The 21,145-nt window shown below is 45.3% G+C and overlaps 1 protein-coding gene and 1 long non-coding RNA gene across 2 annotated transcripts in view; both read right to left on the bottom strand.

Annotated features, from left to right (window-relative positions):
- Positions 1–8,476: 8,476 nt before the first annotated feature.
- LOC136438520 (uncharacterized) lies at positions 8,477–12,383 on the bottom strand. Its single transcript, XR_010756441.1, has 2 exons — positions 12,093–12,383; positions 8,477–8,851 (listed from the first exon to the last, which is right to left on the bottom strand). It is a non-coding gene; the product is annotated as an uncharacterized lncRNA (long non-coding RNA).
- A 1,388-nt stretch (positions 12,384–13,771) lies between these two features.
- LOC136438293 (zinc finger CCCH domain-containing protein 3-like) overlaps positions 13,772–21,145 on the bottom strand; it is a 65,738-nt gene continuing 58,364 nt past the window's right edge. Inside the window, exons 12-14 of the mRNA XM_066433055.1 lie at positions 17,327–17,452; positions 17,241–17,269; positions 13,772–13,919 (exon numbers count right to left, since the gene is read on the bottom strand). Of these exons, the coding sequence (XP_066289152.1) occupies positions 13,772–13,919; positions 17,241–17,269; positions 17,327–17,452 (303 nt within the window). The remainder of the gene's footprint in view (positions 13,920–17,240; positions 17,270–17,326; positions 17,453–21,145) is intronic.

The following is a 21,145-nucleotide window of genomic DNA, read 5'->3' as shown; positions in this document are numbered from 1 at the left end:
CTGGATGTGAGTGACTGTGTGTACCTGGATGTGAGTGACTGTGTGTACCTGGATGTGAGTGACTGTGTGTACCTGGATGTGAGTGACTGTGTGTACCTGGATGTGAGTGACTGTGTGGACGTCAATGCTTGTAATCAATGCCGCAATTCTACCAATAATGATTTCGTTCATTAACATTCATTCATCAAAAATAAAATCTGTTCGTCTGTCAGCCACTCCCTCTGTGTGTTTCTGCCCCGAGGAAAGGGGTGAAGTCTGCCATCTCTGAGTGTCTAGTTCCGAATACATCTCCTGTACATTCCGCGCATGCTCCTCTCCTGTGTGTACTGACACTACCCCGGCAGAACAGGTGTCCTAAAGCCCCTGTCACACCTGTGCGTATATACAAGTCCGCATGTGTTGCGTATTAACATGTTTTTGGTTTAGGTTAAGTTTGCAGCCGAATAAGTGATTTCCTAGGTTAGATAACCATGCTGCACAACGGTGGGTCAAAGTAGAAAACAACTTTCTCCCCGCAAACCTTACTTAAACCAAAAAAAAGGTTGATGCGCAGCTCACGCGCGCTTAAATATACGCACAAGTCTGAGAGGGCCCTAACGCCGCCATCCGTAGGCCGCACCACGAGTTTGCGAGCTCTAAAAGACATTTACCCGTTTTCTCTCGATCACTGCGCGATTTCTATAGATCGGGCGATGTTCCTAAGTCACAGAGCCGTATGCAATATAACAGGGTAGATTTTCAGCAGAAAAATACGCTCGACTCTGGCTGTTTTTTCTTAAATCCGGCGAATCTTTTTTTTCTGGCAAGCAACGAATTCGGGGAAGGGCCGTTGCAACGTTGACAGTGTGGCCGCAAGGAAGGTTTCTCTACCCCCACAGTGTGTCGGGCCGGGGTCATGCAAGCAGCGTGACAGGCGGGCCGCCTCGCTGGTTAACCCCGGCTCGGAACCTCTCCCGGGCCGGTACACCCGTGCAGACGCAACCGGGATACTTTTAAATGGCGAGAAAAGACACAAGAGTCGCAAAATAGCGGGATAAGAATTTACCACGAGCGCCCCCCGGCTATCGACTGACATTGACATACATGTTTAAACAGGCGACTGTTGTAGTTTAAAAACCGATTATTTTACAGTTAGGCGGTTTCATATACTGTTAGTTGTAAATGATATTCAATCAACACGCCTCCGCTTTATATGCCCACTCAAATATAGAACATAAATACAACTTCACACGTAATAGTTTCATTTTCAATTTCTTGACTTTTTAATACCTGCAGATTTATAATATGTCGCACAGTGTACAGAAGCATTCTTACGGTTCCTTTATTTCCACAATAAAGTCAAATAAGACACGATGTAAACACACATCGGCCAGTATCGCGTACTCTCTGAAGGCTTTCTACTTTGTCATTTTTTTTGTCTAGCCAACCCGCACCTCTGCCCGCAGACGCACTGATCAATGGCTAATAAACCTAATCACTTCAAAAATGACAAAGTAGAAAGCCCGACAAAAATTCCTAAAAACACGTCAAAAAGCTGCCGGAACCCCTCCTCTGCTTGGAGAGTATAATCGCGCCGTTATTCTGACCGTTCTGACACACAACCCCGACACGTCCGCGTGAAACACAGGGACAGTTTCTCTCCAAGGCCCCGCTCTCAGGTTGCGGTTATTTTTGTAAATCCAATTTTTGCCGTTTTCCCAGCTGAGTTCGGTTTATCGCCCGGATCTATAATGTTGGTTTATATGATTTGTGGTTCCGCAAATCCCGAGATAAAATCGTTACACGCGAACTTTGAAGTAAGTGAAATTATTCTGCATAATCACCGAGCTCGGATTGTTTATGGTGGGGTGTAGCATGTTTGCTCTTTATGGGACTGTTCGATACTTCATAGTTTAACGTCTATACATTTGACTCGTTCGCTTCGTTTGTAGCTTCAATTTGACATTTAATCTCAACTTGAAGTCTTAAAACCCCGAACAGAAGCGGTTTAGACAAACGGTGGGACAAATTTCTGCAGTAATTTTTTATCTAATTTTATTCTAATCTTTGGTTCATTTTCAACTTGTAGTCTTAAAACCCCGAACAGAGAGCGGTTTGGACAAACGGAGGGACAAATTTCTGCGGTACTTTTTTATTTCATTTTATTCTAATCATTAGTTAATTTTCATTTATATTTCTAGAAGACCCCTGTAACGCTGTGTAGCGTACATTGAACGCCGTTGGACTTTGCTCGCCTGAAAGCTGGACGGGAAGTGTAGGCCGCGGTGTGGGCGGGTTTGGAGCTCTGCCAGCCGGCCTGAACCCACACTCGCATACCTTAGCCCGCATGTCACCGTAGTAAACCTGTAGTACAGAAACACGTGACGAGCGGCGTCCGCTGGTTTTCGTACGGCTGTAACATGTCCAACTCCCATGTTCAACTATCTATACATGTAGGTCAATATGTACATAACGTATTTCAAAAGCGGGATCAAATTATCAATACTTAAATATCGCTATACAAACATAGAGAAATGAATATCAGAAGTTATCAGCGTTTTCTCCTAGTTACTGAGTTTCGTTATTTGTGTATTTCCTATTTTATCTTATTCTATTCAAATTGCAACAGTAACGTTATATAGATAAGTGTCAGAATAATCATTGTTGTTTGCCTCACATTGTACCTGTGCAGTTGTTCTGCAATAAAGTGCGTTCAGATCGTTCATTCATTGTTGGCGTTTTGTAGATCTTTCTGGGATGGTTTATTCCTGACTCGACGCGAACCCACAGATATCTGCTGGCGAAAAGTTGAGTCTCAGTCTGTGTTAACGTAAGAGGTCTTTCGAACCATCGAGTGCGAACCCATATACAGCTGTACTAGCACTATCTGCTGGGTGTAAAGTTCTCCACCGAATCTGCCTGCGTTGGTTAGACTAGTCTCTGCCAAACTCACTGGGTTGCAGATGGTAACTCCTCCAGCATGTTATTCAGTCTATTTGGCCAATTTCTACTATTTTTCCATCTCAAACCATGTGTCAGGTGGACCCTCGTTAATCTCCAAGCAGATCTACACGGGGCGCGAAAATCGTATATGCCCCGTAGGAGCTGCCTGGACCCTCTCTGGCTGACTGGACCTTCTCTGGCTAGCATATACGATTTTCGCGCCCGGCGTGGATCTGCTTGGACATTAGACCCTCGTGTCAGATCATCCTAAGTTGAAACGCGCCTATTGTTCCCAGTATGTATTATTCAGCTGCTCTGACCGCCTGGCCCAGTTCCAGCGAGCGGACAATGTCGGGAACTGGTCACTCCAAATCTGAGCAGACAGGACAAACATGCAAATCTCATTTCCAACCGCATTACGAAGGGGGAAGTCGATTGCGTATTGTTCATGTTCATGTGATTTATGGTGTTGTTAGTGTTCTATTCACGGCGTTTACTGTTTATTACCAGCAGCACAGTTTCCCTGTGAGTTATTCATGGACAGCACGGTACATAAAAGTGACAAAACCTTTCTTCTTCTCTCGCTCGTTCTGTCAGTCTGTGTTCATCAAAGCGTGATTATAAATTTGCGGTCACTTGTCAGATAAATCATTAACACGAACTCACCATTTCGGACGGCCAGTTCTAACTGTGCTTCACGATATGACGTCATCATCTGTCCTTACATCTGCTGCCATAAGAAGCGAAAAGTCAAACATGTTCACAATAGTCTTTGTAGTCGAAGTAAGATCTCACATTTTTGTATCACTTACTTTTGCTTTATCACCATTGACCTGTACTTAGCTTGTAAGAGCATAAATTTACAATAAAGGTCTGTCATTCAATCATTCACCTTCAGTTTCTGACACCATCTCGGGCCAAGTTCCCCACAGGATGACGTCACCGCCCTTCCATACCTGCCCGGTCCGTATTGTGTTTTCTTCTTGGCGCGCTATACTTAAAATCCAAGCAGATGCGGAGAGGCAACATCATAACGTCTGTCAAGCTTCCGTCTCCTGTTCATGTGTTTTTAGACCAGGCAGACCCAGAGAGTTGTAAATACACACTAAGTTGTATTCTGAACGGCATGTAATGTTTTAGATGTTCATAAACTACGGAAAACGCTTAAATCAAAGTTTGCCTTCAGTAACTCAACATAAGGTAACAGAACTATGTGCTTTCGAAATAATACTTGGAAATATAATATGTTTGATTTGGATTAGAAACTTATCTAAAGTGTTCCAGTGTCTTGGCAGCTACATGCAAGATACTGAATCAACCATTAAAAGGTAAAATACAACAAAGTTATTGTTTGTCCAATTTTGTTCTTATCTTGCGTTGATAAGATCCCACGTTACTGCTGAAGCACACAGAACCAGCTATTGTTACCGGAGCCTTCAAGTTCACCCCTCCTTATCTGCATGGCTTTGACCCTGACCTTGAGGATCAGGCAGGAGTGAGTTGCTGTACTGATGGTTCTGTAGATGCCTTCACACCGGGAAATGTTTAGAAAAATGTTCAAATGTTTAAACAAATGTTAAGATGTATAGAGCTGTTTAGCCATAGTCGATGCTGTAGGGCTGTTGTGAATTAGGATTTTACCAATTGTTCAATACGGACAGACGGAGGCCATATATATATATATATAAGATGTTTTTAAAAAGAACAAATATGCCATTCCTAGACATCAGTTTTGACCCACTTTCAAGCATGTCGAAGTATTCTTAAGGTCATTCCTCTGGAATCGTTACCATGGTGATGTAGGTGCCACACATTGTAACTTTATTCTATCCAGCAAAAATGAAAAACAACTTGACAAACTTGAATGGGGCTACTCAGCAGTCTGACCGTATGGACAATACATTAAAAGAAATGCCTAAACATGAGAAGTTCCACCAATAGTTGTAAAAGCACATTGTCATCCCAATCGCACAATACGTTATCTTTTTCTTGTTCCTAGATTTTGAATAGTACTAGTTGTTTGAATTTAAGTTAGATTTTAATTTGTTAAATGTAATACGCCTAATGTACGCAATTCAGCATCCTTTTCTGAGGACACTGCCATGTACTTCAGCGATGAATGAATGAATCAATAAACTTACTATATATATATCTACATGGTGGTCTTCTGTAAGGTAGATTAGTCTCATAGAATGGTTGTTGAAATGTAGCAGAAGATGCCGTATGTTGTACCTTGTACACTTGTTGTGTAATAAAGTGTTTCTATAATCAAAACCAAAACAGTCAAGTGTCTGCAACAGAACTCTGCCTCTGGAATGGCCTCCCTTCAGAACCCCGCTGGACCAATGTGTGCAAATCCGGGCTGTTTCCAGCATTACATTTTTTCCCCCTGTTCCACCCATTGTTTGAGAGCCCATGTTGTTAATTTTCGTTGTCAAATTTGTCATCTTAAGCATACAAAAATAAATTTTCATCGATTTCATGTCATGAAGTTGAGATCTCTTGGATGGACGAGGTGAAATTTCTGTCCGTCCCAAGAAGCACATTTCTGTGATCTTCTGTGCTGGGACGGAGGGACGGGTCCTGGAGACAGCCCTGGTGCCGATGGTGATGATGATTCTGGAATCGTGTCCGACTGGCGTGAATCGTGTCCGACTGGCGTGAATCGTGTCGGAGTGGCTCCAATCGAGGCGATATGAAACAATCAGGCCCAATCAACCCGCTGATAAACGAGCCTTTATTGAGCCGTGTCCGCGGCTGTTATTCCCTGCACGGTAATTTGTATATTGATAGAGAGGGGACGACTCCTGACGTGCCGATATGAGCGGGGATGTTATATTCATGACCCTGTGGTCCCAGGGCGGCTCAGCCCCGCAGCCCTCCCTAACACCCGGTCTTTAGCCCGCTGCGGATCAGCGGTAAATCCGCCGGATTAGCCGCATTACGCGTTAAACCACCGGTCAGGCTCAGGTATAACGTCGGGTCGGTCAACGACTGGATTTTTGTTTTTGATTTTAGGGTGTTATAAAGGAGAGAGGCAGGGCGGGACCTGATGGCTTAAGTGCCCTAACAGTCCCGATGGAGTCGCCACCACTGCCCAATCTTAGCCTCATCAACATGGTTAGTTTCCAATTTGGGCTGGAACCCAATACGAGGGGGGGGGGGCGTTAGTACCGGCAGTAGTGGGGCGGACAGCTGGGTACACAGCTCTGATGGCACACTCGGGCCACTCCAAGTTAACGTGATGGTTCTCGGCTTTACAGAAATAATGTGACAGCTGACTATCAACATGAAAACAGACTCTAAGGGGACAGTCTGGACAGTGGTACATACAGGAGTGAATATGGTCAGATTCAAATTTTCCACACAGCCCTCTATCTTTTTCTGGTGTCCTCATACTAAGTGTTACTTCAAAATGTTTAGAACCAAGGAAATAACTTGGTGTGGCCCAGTGTGAACTATAGTCCTGTCAATCCTCCACTGTTACACCAGGGCGGTGTTGCACATGTCGTAAATATAGATATATTTATGACATAAAACTGTGGACATGTCCATGTTCTATGCTGTAGTCTGGATCTGTACGCTGGCTGTACTACAGAAGAACTGACGGAGGAAGGATTGGATCTGAGTGGCTTGATGTGCGGTATGGTGACGCCAGAAGTAGGGTGAACGGTGTCAGGTTACACACTGCAACAGGCCGGTACACACACCCCTGTAACCCGACACCCCAGCTATGGGAGCCATGTAACCCGATACCCCAGCTATGGCAGCCCTGTAACCCGACACCCCAGCTATGGGAGCCCCGTAACTAGTCTCCAAGCAGACCTACGGGTTGGCAAAGACCGTATCCAACAGGCAGAAGGAGTTTTCATAGCCAACCCAAGTCTCATAGCCAACCAAGGTCTGCAACAACTCAAACAGGGCGGAGCATTTCTATTCAATAAAGGCGTCGCTGCCCCTCCTCGTTGTAATGCTAACAGCCGTACAAATGTCCGGGGTACTAATCTTTTTATGACCGAGCCTAGTCACCCGCGCACGTCCCAGTGGGAGGTTCGGGCCTTGGTTGAGCCTAGTAAAAAGCTCTCACAATAGCAGTTTCTTTCACCCATCGGCGATGTTTGTGGCATCATGGAAAACTGTTCTTACAAAAACATCCGTAGACAATGTTTACTGTTTCGGGTTCAAGCCACTATACTAAAGATTAACTGCAAGATTCCACGTGACCACATGGCGGGAATTGCCCTTACAGTTCCGGCGTAACTGGTCAAAATTGATAGCATTTTGTGACGATTGAAGCAGTTTTGGTAGCGATCTTCGTAACAGATTGATTTTGAAAAAGAGACCAAGTCTTTTCTGTTGGCAACATTTAGTTTATTTTTCCTGGGAAGTTTAATTTTCGCGGTACAGCCCTGCCCAAGTGAACGGCCTCTCAGTCGCGGCCTGGAGGTGTCAGCCCGGCATGGCGCCGCACGCCCGTGCGGACAGAGAGTAATAAACTCACTTACAGAAGCACAATTTGATTAGGTAACAATTAGATGTTAATAGCCTTTGTTCAGACCGACTTGTTCCAGACCTTAGATTGCACTATAAGCTCTTTCTTCCAGTTGGATACGGTCTTTGCAATCTATTGGGTCTGGTTGGAGACTACCCCGTAACCCGATACCCCAGCTATGGCAGCCCTGTAACCCGATACCCCAGCTATGGCAGCCCTGTAACCCGACCCTGCAGCTATGGGAACCTGACACCGGGCGGACTTCCCCGGTGGTGCACCGTGCCCGGGATTCCCCCAGGCTTTATATAGACTCTGTTGGTTTTCTTAATCCATGTGCTGGACTGCCTGGCATGTCACGCAACCCTGTAACCTGGAGAGGGGGTAGGTTGGAGGGGGGTTAGATTGAGGGGGGGGCACAGAGTAACCTCGTCATTCCTTCCGAGGGGGGTTGTTAGGTTGAGGGGGCCAGAGAAAACTTAAAAAGCAACTATGTCACCCACATATGCAGGTGTCTCATTTCTATATCTACTGTTCCACAGCCTATAACGTTACACCATGTTCTGTGCAACACTTTACTGTAAAGGTGTAAACCTTAAAATTTATACATACCCAAATTTCAAACCAATGTTGGTCGAATAAAATCATTCTTGTTTTAGGAAACAATGAGAAATTCTCTTGTGCTCTGCTGAGTATTTTTGTTTGTTCCAGGAAATGTGGAAATGAATATAAATAGAATATAACACTGCTCAAATTTCCCTTTCTACGGTAGGGCAGGGCATGTGTCACTGCAAGAAATACAAACAACGGGTCGTTTCACGGCCAACTGAGCGCCCGAATCTCCAGCCCAGAAATGTGTCATAACCGCGCCGGCGACCCCGCGGCCGGGCCGAACTTTTCCTGTAACTCCCCCGAGCAATTAGGCCCACATCAGGCGGACTCAGATCATATCATCCCCAATCTTCAGTCGGACGTGTATTAATGAACGGAGGGCTGGCTAAACAAGAGGCGACAAGCGGGAGGGGGGCATGATCACACAATTACGGCACCACACAAACTCTGCTCTCATCTTCATACATGTTTTATTAGCTTCTCTCAACACGGTGCAGCAACATTTCTCACGTCTCCGCGACGCTTTCCCCCGGCCGCGCTTTGGAGGGCGACGGCCGGGACGATGTTTAATCATAAATGAACACAGCGACTAAAAATTACAAACTTTTCTCTCCGAATCTCCTGTTCCTGACGAGAAACGACCGTACTTACCTGTCAATGATAAACGGAGGAATGAATAACAAACGAGAACGGAGAAACTATATTGCACGTAAAACTGGAAGGGTTTTGTTGAGGAGTCGGTGTGGAAGTCTCACTCTCCCGCTGGCCCGTCCGGCGCCGCGCCCTTCCTGGGTCTCGCTAGGAACCGAGGTCGGATCTGCAGCCGCTCTAGGGAGCAGAGAGGAAAACTGGCGTCAAAAATTACACACGGAAACAAAACCACTAAAAACACGCAAACAGAAGAGGGTTTACATCAGAAAAACACTGAAAAACAGAAGGTAGAAAGGATGTGACCGTAGGAAATAATATCAGAAATTACACTTGGAAACGACCACAAAAAACATATCATGAAAAACATGCAAACAGAAGAGGATTTACATCAGAAAAACACTGAAAAACAGGACCGTTTAAGTATGAAAAACACAAGGTAGAAAGGATGTGACTGTAGGAAATAATATCAGAAATTACACTTGGAAACAAGACCACTTATAGAACATGAAAACCACGCAAACACAAGAGGGTTTACACATCAAGAAAAACGCTGAAAAACAGGATCGTTCATGTACGAAAAACACAAGGTAGGAAGGATGTGTAGGAAATTTTATATCATATTCTTGTAGTTATAGTTTTCAGAATAGAATAGACTAGTTTAGTATCCATTGTATTGATTGCTTTGTCATTGTTGCCATACATTGTGCCATGTACAATTGTCGAGCAATAAAGTTCATTCATTCATTCAACAACATGTGAAAATTAACAGGCGCACATGCAGTGACGAGTTGAAGTGTTAGTCCCAACATTTGAAAACATGACTGGCGAGTGTTAAACACTGCTGACAGCCGATGCAGGGTCTCCATGGCAGATAATGGACAAGTCAACCCCCTCGTCACCAGAATTAAATGACTATTGCAGGTAATTAACTCATTTTTGCCCAGGGGGGCAGACAAAATGCTGCGCTACTGAATTTTCCTGACAATTAACCCCAATTACACAAGGAGGAAAACATCATATCATAACAAGGGGACAGGAGTCCCAGGCAGAGGGAATACTGTAATTCATTTTATCTTCACGGTAGCGAAATTTCACGGTGTAAGGAAAATAGACATTTTCACTGAACTTCAACTTCACGGTGGTGCCAAGTGATTGGAATCATAAATAATTACAACTGTTACAGTTTTTTGCACAGTGATGATAAGTTCACGGTACAGAGGCGCCCGGGAAACTAGTGAACACATTTCCGTACAGTGAAAGAAACAAGAATTGCAGTAGTGGTGAGGGAAGGGGAAGGGCCTAGGGGTGGGGAGCAGTCACTTAACAGAACCATGAAGGTTTTTACCAAGGTTTAGAACCAAACATTTCTGTCGTGGTGTCCTCTTGTCTTTTTGTCCAAATTTCAGACTGTGTGATGAACCCAAAATCTTTTGACATTATGGTGGAAACAGCAGACTTTCTTCATAACTGTGTTTGCAAGGACACTTTGGTAAAATCAATGTCCTTGGTGAGAGGTACTTTTGTAGATTTGAAAATCACAGTGACTATAGCCTGCTGTTACAGTTATCAATTCAACACAATTATCATCATAACACAACAATACATTAAACAGTCACGTTATTGCTAATGATAGGAGATGCTAAACACCCCCTACCCCCAGGCAAACCTCCGTCCCCCGTGAGTCGTTGGAATGATCGGCGGAACGTTATGCTGACGAGGCAGTTGCCATGACAACACTTGACTTTTCGCGGCCGGCCGCACACGGGTAATTAAAAGGGAGACGTGCGAGCCGTTCCGTGCCGGGAAAGCTTGCTGATCCCGCCCGCAGATCCGGGGATTTCCGCAAAGAGCAAATCCCTCAATTATCGTCGTAAACTTCTGACAGGTGGCGGTTAACTCGGAGGGCTGGTGTGTGTGTGTGTGGGGGGGGGGGGGTTACCAAGGGGAGGTGTTCTGGGAACTGTTGGTAGCACTGTCTCCACTCTCCACACTGTTTCTGTCCCACTCATTGCTTAGTAGCCTATGTTGTTAATTTCCTTTTTTAACTCATTTTTCATATTGAGCTTGAGGGGAAAATACCGTTTCATCAATTTCATGTCATGAAGTGATTTTTGGGATGGAAGGGGGTGACATTCTTGTCCGTCCCAACGAGCAAACTCTGTCCCCAGCTAAAGGGACGAGTTCTGGAAACAGCCTTGGATTGATGGTCTTTTTGTACGGTTGACATAGATTTTTAAATGATATTTGTCAGATCAAGGATGTCCCCGTAGCTCAATTGGTAGCGGCTTCGCAGTTGAGCCTCCTGTTTCCAATAAGTTGGATCCGGGGACCCCAGATTGAATCCCAGGAAGGGTGTCCTTGTCTGAGCTGCACCGTCTTTCGGAAGAGACGAAAAATGGGGGTCCCGTGTTCGAGGAGGTGCCTCGAGTCCTCATTACTCACATGGGGACCTACTGGCTGCAATAATACAACCTGGTGAATATATAAAATATTGAAAGTCATTTCACACCAGATTTTGAGCGTCCATCACCAGTGTCTCCAGTGATTCGTCCTGAACCATTTATCACACCAAACCTGATTCACACCTTCACTAATTAGTTTCTGGATGAATTCTTAATCAGCCTCGTTTGGGACAAAGCGAATCCTGCCCAGAACGAGCGACGATCGCCCGACATGGAGGCAGCGACTCGTCATGTTTTGTGGAGCTGCTGCAAAACTGGGTCAATGGCACAATAAACAGGGCAGGAACAGCCGGGATTAGTCCATGCAGGAACGCGTCTGAGGGGTGTTTGCTGTAGTATATCATGTAGGAGTGTGTCTGTGGGGTGTTTACTGTTACAGTTACATTATATCATGTAGGAGCGTGTCTGTGTGATATTTGCTGTGAAAACAGGGTTTATAGCCTTCACATATCAGCTTGTCGCTTAGGCCACACCAGTTTGCTTCCCTGGTTCTGTACATCGTGCTCTACCTCAATTGAGGATAAAAGAAGACTCAAAAGATTTTCTGACATTCTCAGGTAACAATCTGGCAACAGGACAAGATGAAGGACAGGTTGGTAGGAGATAGGACATTATATAATGTCCTTGGTAGATGATAGGATTTTTGAGTTTTCTTTTTACACAACCTGTAATGTCTCCGGGACAAGATTAATTTAGAGGCCCAAGCAGAAAACCTGACGGACAATATTTACTCCTTGTAATTGTGCATACCGATTCTGGTACAGACTTTAGATTCTATTTTTATGTTGATCTTTTAGTTCAGAATTGTTTTCTCCATCCAACTTTTCCAAGAACCAGCGAACTGGCTTGGTGCGGCCTCTGCGTAGCAGCACGTCGGCTGGGACGGGAATAGCGGAGAGGAGAACAACAACCAGAACACGATCGTCACGCCGACCAAGAAACGCGGGGTCACTGACCTGTGACCTGTTCCACTGGAGCCCTGCTCTCTGATTGGCTGCCTGGCTGTGCAGGGAATGCTGGGAGTTTCTCCTGACCTTGGCTGGCGGGTTGTTCTGTGATGAGGGACAGGAGAAATTTCAAGGTCAAGTTCACATGTCTTCAACTGCATCAAATGAAAACATTCATATTGTGGCACTGATGTTAATAATGTATTCTAAAAATGAGGTAGATGAATCGTCACAGATTACTTTCTGTATATAGAAACTGAATATTAAACAGGAAAATAGTATCTTGTCCAACAAGGGTAGAGAGAGGCACAGTTAATCATCCTGTGCAAACTTCTCCGGAAACTGTAACAACTTCAGCCCCGCCCCGCCCTGTTGCCCCAACATGTCCTGCCTGTGTGATGGATAGTCATGACCTTCTGTATCGTCCTGACCTTCTGTATCGTCCTGACCTTCTGTATATGGAAACTACCTGACCTCTACCTACAGCCAGAGACAAGGCCCGCTCGCTACATTCCGCGATGTGGCTTCTTCATGTCCGAATGTTACCTTTTCCTACAGCCAGAGACAAGGCCCGCTTGCTACATTCCGTGATGTGGCTTCTTCATGTACGAATGTTACCTTTTCCTACAGCCAGAGACAAGGCCCGCTCGCTACATTCCGTGATGTGGCTTCTTCATGTACGAATGTTACCTTTTCCTACAGCCAGAGACAAGGCCCGCTTGCTACATTCCGTGATGTGGCTTCTTCATGTACGAATGTTACCTTTTCCTACAGCCAGAGACAAGGCCCGCTCGCTACATTCCGTGATGTGGCTTCTTCATGTACGAATGTTACCTTTTCCTACAGCCAGAGACAAGGCCCGCTCGCTACATTCCGTGATGTGGCTTCTTCATGTACGAATGTTACCTTTTCCTACAGCCAGAGACAAGGCCCGCTCGCTACATTCCGTGATGTGGCTTCTTCATGTCTGAATGTTACCTTTTGCTACAGAGAGAGAGAGACAAGGCCCAGCTCGCTACATTCCCTGATGTGGCTACTTCATGTCCGAATGTTACCTTTTCCTACAGGCTGAGACAAGGCCCAGCTCGCTACATTCTGTGATGTGGCTTCTTCATGTCCGAATGTTACCTTTTCTACAGACAGAGACAAGGCCTGCTTCGCTACATTCCGTGATGTGGCTTCTCCTTGTCCGAATGTTACCTTTTCCTATGACAAGGCCTGCTCTGATACAACATGTATGTGGCTGAATGTTACCTTTTCCTACAGACAGAGACAAGGCCCGCTGCGCTACATCATCTGATGTGGCATTTTCTATGACTGAATGTTACTTTATCTTAGGATGGGACAAGACCCACTCTGATACATAATGTAGCTTTACTCTCTGTCCTAAAACTTCTTTCCTGAACCCTTTGGCAGACTCAATTGAGGCAGTGATGCGTCAAGCAGTATCTCACTGGACCAACGGCACGTTGGTGACCTTGCTGCGACCGAGCAATTTGACAAAGCGCTCAACAAATGTCATCGATAAAAAACAAATCTTGTTTGTTTTGTTGCCTTTTTTTGTGTTTTGCATGATATTTCCATTATAAATTCAAGGGTAACACAAATCCAATTTAGGACGCAGCGACGCTGCCAACGTGCCGCAGTCCAGTGAGAGGGGGGCTTTAGCATCTTCAGACTGCTGTACGTTAGTGAGCCCAGTACCCACCTGTGATATCTGCTGGCTGCTCGTCTCTCAGGGAGATGAAGGAGGGAAGTTTGGCCACTTTCCTGGGAGGCTCCTCCTCAGACGACTCCTCAGACTCCTCCTCAGAGTCGGAGTCTCCTTCCGCAGTTCTGTAAAGTTAAGTACAGGAGAAGACATGAGCACACTCCAAGCAGATGTGTGGAGCTTGTTTTTGAGTGTCGTTTTGTACTTTTTTCCATATTTCAAAACGAGGCACAGACAGAGTCGGTGTAGTGAGGCGAACACTGAGCAGATCAGCTGCAGATTCATGACAACAGGCATGTCTTGTTGCCATGGCAACACCTGTAGCCAAGGACACTCAAGGTCATCAGGGGACACCAGATTCCAGGCTCCAACTTTAAACTCCTTCTTCATTTGTCTTCCTAGGGCATTTCAGGACACATGAAACTTTGTTATCAAATTTTTATAAAGTTATGAGGTACTGTGTAAGTTCTCTCTCACGCAGGAAAAAAAAAATTTGCAGCCCCTTTTTTTCTGCTGTATTTTCATGATTTACAACAACAACATCAAACCCCAGCCTGGCGCGAGTCCAGGTTCAGTTTACTCCATGACTCCATCCTGCCAGATCACTGCTCACCACAAAACTTCCTCCTCAGGACCAAACACACTGGCCTAATATGGTACTGTAAATGCGTTTAAGTTTGCATGGTTTTTATTTCACGCTAAGGGGAAAATAGAGTGTTTGCAGTGGTTTTAAGTTCATGGCAGCGCTGTAGTCACATACTGCTACAGTATTGGACAAAAATGTTCGCGGTAGTTTTATGTTTGCTGTGAAACGGTTGCCGCAAAAAACACGAACATAAAACAACCGCAAACTTTTCTGCATTTACAGTAACTTCCCCGTGCCAGCTGGCAGCCTTCATCATGGGGAAATCTCAGTCTTGTTATGAAGTGGCCGGAGGGGCAGCCTGGAGACTGCTTCCTTGTTCCTCCTCATTTAGAAAAACGGTTCCAGAAAATTTCCTGGAACGGGAGAGCAGCCGATGGCATCTGAGAAAGTCCATGTCCAAGAAAGTATACAAACTGAACTTAATGGGAAACAGACTTTGTAATTATGTATCTGCCATTTCCTTATAAGTCTTGTATTCTACTAAGGAACTCTGCAAGGAAACTTCAGACATCAGTGGGTCAGGGCAGGGGGGTTACTTAAGGTCACAACTTTCTTGGCTCTCCTGCTTTTTGGAGAAATGATTGACAGCTGTCAGTCCCGAATCTGAGGGGTCCCTGTACCACTAGCATAAATATAGAAGATACCTCTGTGGTAACCCCTGGGAGCTAACCAACAGAACATACAGTCAAACCTGTCCTTAGTCTACAGTGACCACCAATGATCAGGACTGACTGGACTAACTGGTCACTGTGGCCACTTTTTGGTGCTCCCTTAGATATTGTTCCCACTGACAATAGGATACTGTAAAGGGACGTAGAATAAGAGCATGGGTCTGTAATGTAAAACATACATATAAGTTTGACTGTACTAAGCTATGTGAGAGAGTGAGTGAGTGAGTGTACTTTACTTAATGACTTACTGCAAAACGATCAACTCTGCAAGTTTATTACCAAACTTCACAGAAATCACATGCCCAGCTCCTGACAGACATGGAGCACACATTCTGGCTCAGGTCCAGCCGGCCGGGCTCTGACAAACAGCCTCCGCTGATAACATCTATGTTTCTGTCACCAGCAATAATTCTGCTGGAAGATAACGGTCCAGCGATGAGAATATCATCCCAGGAAAAGGGGAAGTTTTGTTCTAGTCGTGACAATGAGCACAGAACCAAACATGCCCAGCTGGTGACATCATCCTTTGGAGAGGACCTAGAGCCTCGTTCATCGTGAGGGCTCTGAGGGACTTGCAAAGCCTGGTTTAAGGCCCGTGTACGCTTTATTCGTCTATGTTCGTCGAAAGAAAACTTTTTATTGTATATAAATCCCTGAATATGAATTGTGTGATGTAGTTTTAATCTGACCCACTGATACTATTTTAACGTACTTATCAAATTGTAAGAATGTAATGAAATTCAGATGTGTCTTCTGACATGCCTGCAATGTCGGTTTTTCAATAAAGATTGATTGATAGCGAAAAAAAAAAATTTGGCCCTGAGTTTGAGGAAATAAACTGTAAATTCATTCATTTTTGTGGGGACTTTGTGGTAGAAGGGGAAAGGATGTTTTCACTGTGTTTTAGGTTTAAAACGGTTTTGTGGTACAGTTACTGTAGTAAAACAGTCTGTATCTGTATCTATATAGCCGGTACAACCACCATTAGGCGTAACACACCAGCTTCGCAGGCACACGGCGCAGCAGCAGCTGGTCAAACAGCAACCTCTCAAGGGACTGTTATTGAGGACAGGTGGTTGCTAAAGCCCGTCACAAATAAGAAATTCAGCTTGGCCGACGTGTTGGCGAGCTTCAAATATGCATTTTCGGCCGAAGTACGGCTGACGTCCTGTCAATTACGCGGGCTTCGGGCGATTTTTAGAAAAGTTGATCCAAATATTGGCCTTTTACCAGGTTAGTTGATTCTGACTTTGTCCATGTCCAAGAGATGGTACCATGTTCGACGGACGCCACCCGAGATTTTCATTGGAAAATACGGTCGACGCTCGGGCGATTTTGAAATTCGTCGAGCTTCGGGCGATCTACGATGTCAGTGTTAGTGTCAGTATCAAGGCTGCTGACAGTGACAGAAAGAAAAGTTTTCTTACAAAACATGCGTGACAAGAACATCGTCCTGACAGAAAGAGGAAGTCAAGTTTTCCCCGGTAACCATGACAGACCTGTGCGAGGTTGTGGGGTTAAACCTTCCACAGTTCCTCCCTACGCAGCCCTGGAACCAGCTGGGACCAGTTCTAACTGTTCTACTGTAGCTATCATTATGTAAGGATAGGCAGCAGTTCTAACTGTTATACTGAGTTATCTGATGTAAGGACAGTTGGAGATAACAGAGGAAGTTGGTTATCTACTAGCAGATAGGATGAACAGATGGTGAGCGTGAGGAGAAATGAAACTTTTCTGAGTCGTAACATTTATCATCGAGGCAGCTGAAGTAAGCTGTATTTCCACACCTGTATGCAATTTGGTACATATTGCACCAAACACCTGTACTGAACCTGTACTGACACCTGTAATGACAGCTAGCGGGACATGCACTATATCTCTTCTGACACCTGTACTGACATCTGTATTAAAACCTATATTGCACTTATACTGACAGCTGTACTGCACCTGTACCTAACAGTCTGACACCTGTTCTGACACCTATACAGGCTATACTACACCTGCACTCACACCTGTACTGAACCTGTACCGACAGCTGTACTGACACCTGTTCTAACACCAGTACTGATACCATTGTAGCACTTGTACTGCCAGCTGTACCACCATCTATGAGACTGGTACATCCTTACCTGGGTGATGCAGCAGGCTCCTCCCTCTCCTCCCCAGCCTCCACATGTCTCCTCTTCTCCCTCCCATCTCCTGTCTCCTCCCCAACCTCCCCAGCCTCCACATGTCTCCTCTTCTCCCTCCTCCTCCTGTGGACCATCCTGCACCTCGCTCCACGGGGACACTCACCTGTCCTGCTGAAGTCTGGGCAGTCTAGCGTGTGCTTCTTCGTACACTGGGGAAAACAACAACAACAACAACATAAACAACAACATCTAAAGTCTGGGCAGTCTAGGGTGTGCTTCTCCATACACTGGTGTAAACAACAACAACAACATAAACAACAACTTGAGATAAGTCTATAGTATGTTTCTGTCACCAGCAATAATTCTGCTATCAGATCATTATTGAATAGTGAAGTGATGAGAATATCATCTGAGGAAAAAGGGGAAGTTTTGATCCAGTTGTGACAGCTGGTAAAAGTGAAATCATCCTTCTAAGACATTAAACATTTGGCCCTGAACATCTGAAGTCTGGGCAGTCTAGTGTGTGCTGATTTAAGAACAAACCAAAAATCAAAAACTTCAATATAAATTCTGATTGAAAGAAAAAGAGAAGGGGAAAAGAAGAGCAAGGAAAACAAATGTCTTTGACAGAACCCCAAACTTTAATTCAGAATGTGGAAACAAACTGCACAAGCGTGCCAGCTGGTCTGGTTCCTGCTGCACTCCTGGAGTAAAGTGAAGATTGATTGTATGAAGACAATTTCCCACTTCCCAGACAATAAAACGTTAAAATCAGGTCAATACGACCGCCTCATCTCTGCTATTGACTTCACATTTACCGTTTCATAAAAGACTTTCAAACCCGCGACCTTATCCCGACCCCGCATCCGACCAATAAAAACTCCCAATCAATCCACAGCCGGCCCATCTCTCAACCAATCAATGCTCCTCTTCCCTTTGAAGTGGACCAATGACAGGGCACAAATCAGCCTGAATTGGCAGGAGGCTGGAGATGAGAGGAGGCAGCTGAATGGGCGGTTAACGCTGGGTAATCCGCGTCCCCACGGGGCTCAGCCTGACATGGCCGCAAAGCCCAGCAGGATTAGGGTCTCTGGCTCAACCTGGGCAGGCAGCAGCGCAGGGTGGAGCTGTCAGTCAAGGGTCAGAACTGTTAGTCACAGGTCAGAACTGTCAATCACAAGTCAGAACTGTCAATCAGAAGTCAGAGCTGTCAATCAGAAGTCAGAACTGTCAATCACAGGTCATACTTGTCAATCAGAGGTCAGATTGTCAATCACAGGTCACACTTGTCAATCAGAGGTCAGAACTGTCAATCAGAGGTCACACTTGTTAATCACAGGTCAGAGCTGTCAATCAAAGGTCACACTTGTCAATCACAGGTCACACTTGTCAATCACAGGTCAGAGCTGTCAATCACAGGTCAGAACTGTCAATCACATCAGGTCAGAGCTGTCAATCATAAGTCAGAGTTGTCAATCACAGGTCACAAATGTCAATCAGAGGTCAGATAGTCAATCACAGGTCACACTTGTCAATCAGAAGCCAGAACTGTTAATCAGAGGTCACACTTGTTAATCACAGGTCAGAGCTGTCAATCAAAGGTCACACTTGTCAATCACAGGTCACACTTGTCAATCACAGGTCACACTTGTCAATCACAGGTCACACTTGTCAATCACAGGTCACACTTGTCAATCACAGGTCATGTTGGGATGAAGCACCTTGTTACAGTGTTAATCAAGTCACAATCGCTCCAACCCATACAAGAATGAACTCTAAGCTGAAGCAAAAGTCAGGTTGAAGGCCATGTTCACATCAGTCATGCACTATTTAGGACTGTTGGTTTCTAATCCGACCCCCGGAGCACCACTCTTATAAAGGACTGACAGGAAAACAGGAATAGTGTTGTACTGAGGGAAGGAGTGTGAGGCAGTGAAAACAGTAGTGTAGTATAGTACCAACATCATCTGTGAAGTAAGTATGAAGCTCTATGAAAGGATGTCATGTTCAGGGTCCATGCCGTGAACCATGTATAAAACCCATCAATTGATAAGTTCAGTGAGATGTTTGAGTAGTTGGAAGAGGTTCCCCACAAAGTGAGTTTCCATCCTTTCTTGGCAGCCTGAGAAGCCAGGCTGGCGCCCGGCCAAGTCCGGCCCATATAAGGCATGAGGAAGGAAGCCGGGCTCAGGTTGGCCCACTTCCTTGTGAGTAGAGGGTTTGGGAAGATCCAGTGGCACGAACTCTGCTGTTCCAGTCACCATGCCTTACTGCAGGGCTGACCCGGGGCAAATATTACACAACACCAAGCCAACAAGCCTGTCTTCTGGCACCAAACCTCTCACGTGTATTTGGTGTTGTATGCATTAAGGGGAGTCTATAATGAAGTTTTAGTGAGAACCAGAGTAGGAGGGAAGTTTGATCACTACAGAAAACCTTTCTCTGCACTTTGAGAAAGGGAAAAAAAGCTGTACAGGTATCACATCATGGTGGCATCTGACTTTTTATACTCAGAACACCTGACTTTTAAAGGTCCTGAACAGGAGAGTGAGTTTCAGAAACTCTTCGGAAACACGTCAAAACAACGTGGCAAGTTCTATGACAAGAGACGACCCAAGGCCTACTGCATCAGCTTTCCAATAAAGCGAAGCAGGAAGTGAAGAGGCACCTGTCAGGTGAACTGCACACAGGAGCGCCAGGGGGAGAAAAGCACAAGACACAGAAGTGGCCTAAACAGCCTGAAACCAGGAGGAGAAAAGCACAAGACACGGAAGTGGCCTAAACAGCGTGAAGACGCAACAGCAAGCTCTTTAGAATGACATGCTGAAAGTCGAACAGCACTGAACAAGGAAAACAAATTTGTTACTGTTCAACACGGTCCTGATAAAACAATTGATTTTCTGACTTCAAACTAAATGAATAAAGTAGAGTAACTTCAAACTGTTGAGTGTTCCTTCTTCGTTTTTTCTGCAACCTTAAGACTGCAAAGTAGCCCCTTTGATAGGATCAGTAAGTCTGTAGCTGTCTCTGGTGCTGCAGAAACAAGACCTGTAACAGTGATACTCTATCCCCTATATGATTATCTATCCCCTGTCCACATGGCCTTGGTGTAAGCCCTATATCCACGGACCTAGACCTGAACCAGTCCAAGGATTCACTGTGGGGGCACCGCATCCGTTACGGTAGCATCACCGTATTTGTAACCGTAGGATTCCTGTATTTGTAACCGTAAGATTGCCATATCCGTTATGGTAGGATCACAGTGTTTGTCCCGGTTCATGTCATCGTAGGATCACCGAATGTGTCTCCTTTCGCCACAAACAGCGGGACGTTCCGTGCAGCGGAACCGCGCGGTGATGGCGGCCGGCACAGATGGGCGTCCTTTTGCGCTGAATCGCCCCAAGGCCTCGACCATGGCCAAGGCTAGCCAGCGATATAAGGAGGTTACATAACAGCCCAGCGCCCTGTATGGTACTGTGGTACTGTACATAGCAGCCCAGTCCCCTGTATGGAGCTACAGTCAGTCTGATCCAACATTTAATCTGTCAGTCAGACCAAACCAGCCTCCGCACGCGACCAGACCCACGGAGCTGGTTTATGTTGGGTGCTTTTGTAGACACGAGAAGCCATAAATACTCGACTGTTTTCTGTATCAGACTTCGGCTAAGCTTATCTCCACATGTTTGTAGAAACCTTCCCTAAAATACCGGGTTTTATTTCCCGTTCCTTATGTGTACAGACAGGGAACAAGCAAGCAAGAGATACATGGGGTGCAGAGGACAGAGATTGTTTGTTTCTGTATGTATGTAACGTTACATGTACATGTGCTAAAATATATGGAATCAACTACAACTATGAATGAAAATTTAGAATTCATTCAGTGACTATCTGTAGTCACAATG

The sequence above is a fragment of the Branchiostoma lanceolatum genome, chromosome 7 (assembly GCF_035083965.1).
Source record: "Branchiostoma lanceolatum isolate klBraLanc5 chromosome 7, klBraLanc5.hap2, whole genome shotgun sequence".
Lineage (NCBI taxonomy): Eukaryota > Metazoa > Chordata > Leptocardii > Amphioxiformes > Branchiostomatidae > Branchiostoma > Branchiostoma lanceolatum.
The sequence above is the reverse complement of the archived record's forward strand: the minus strand, read 5'-3'. Positions and strand labels throughout refer to the sequence as shown.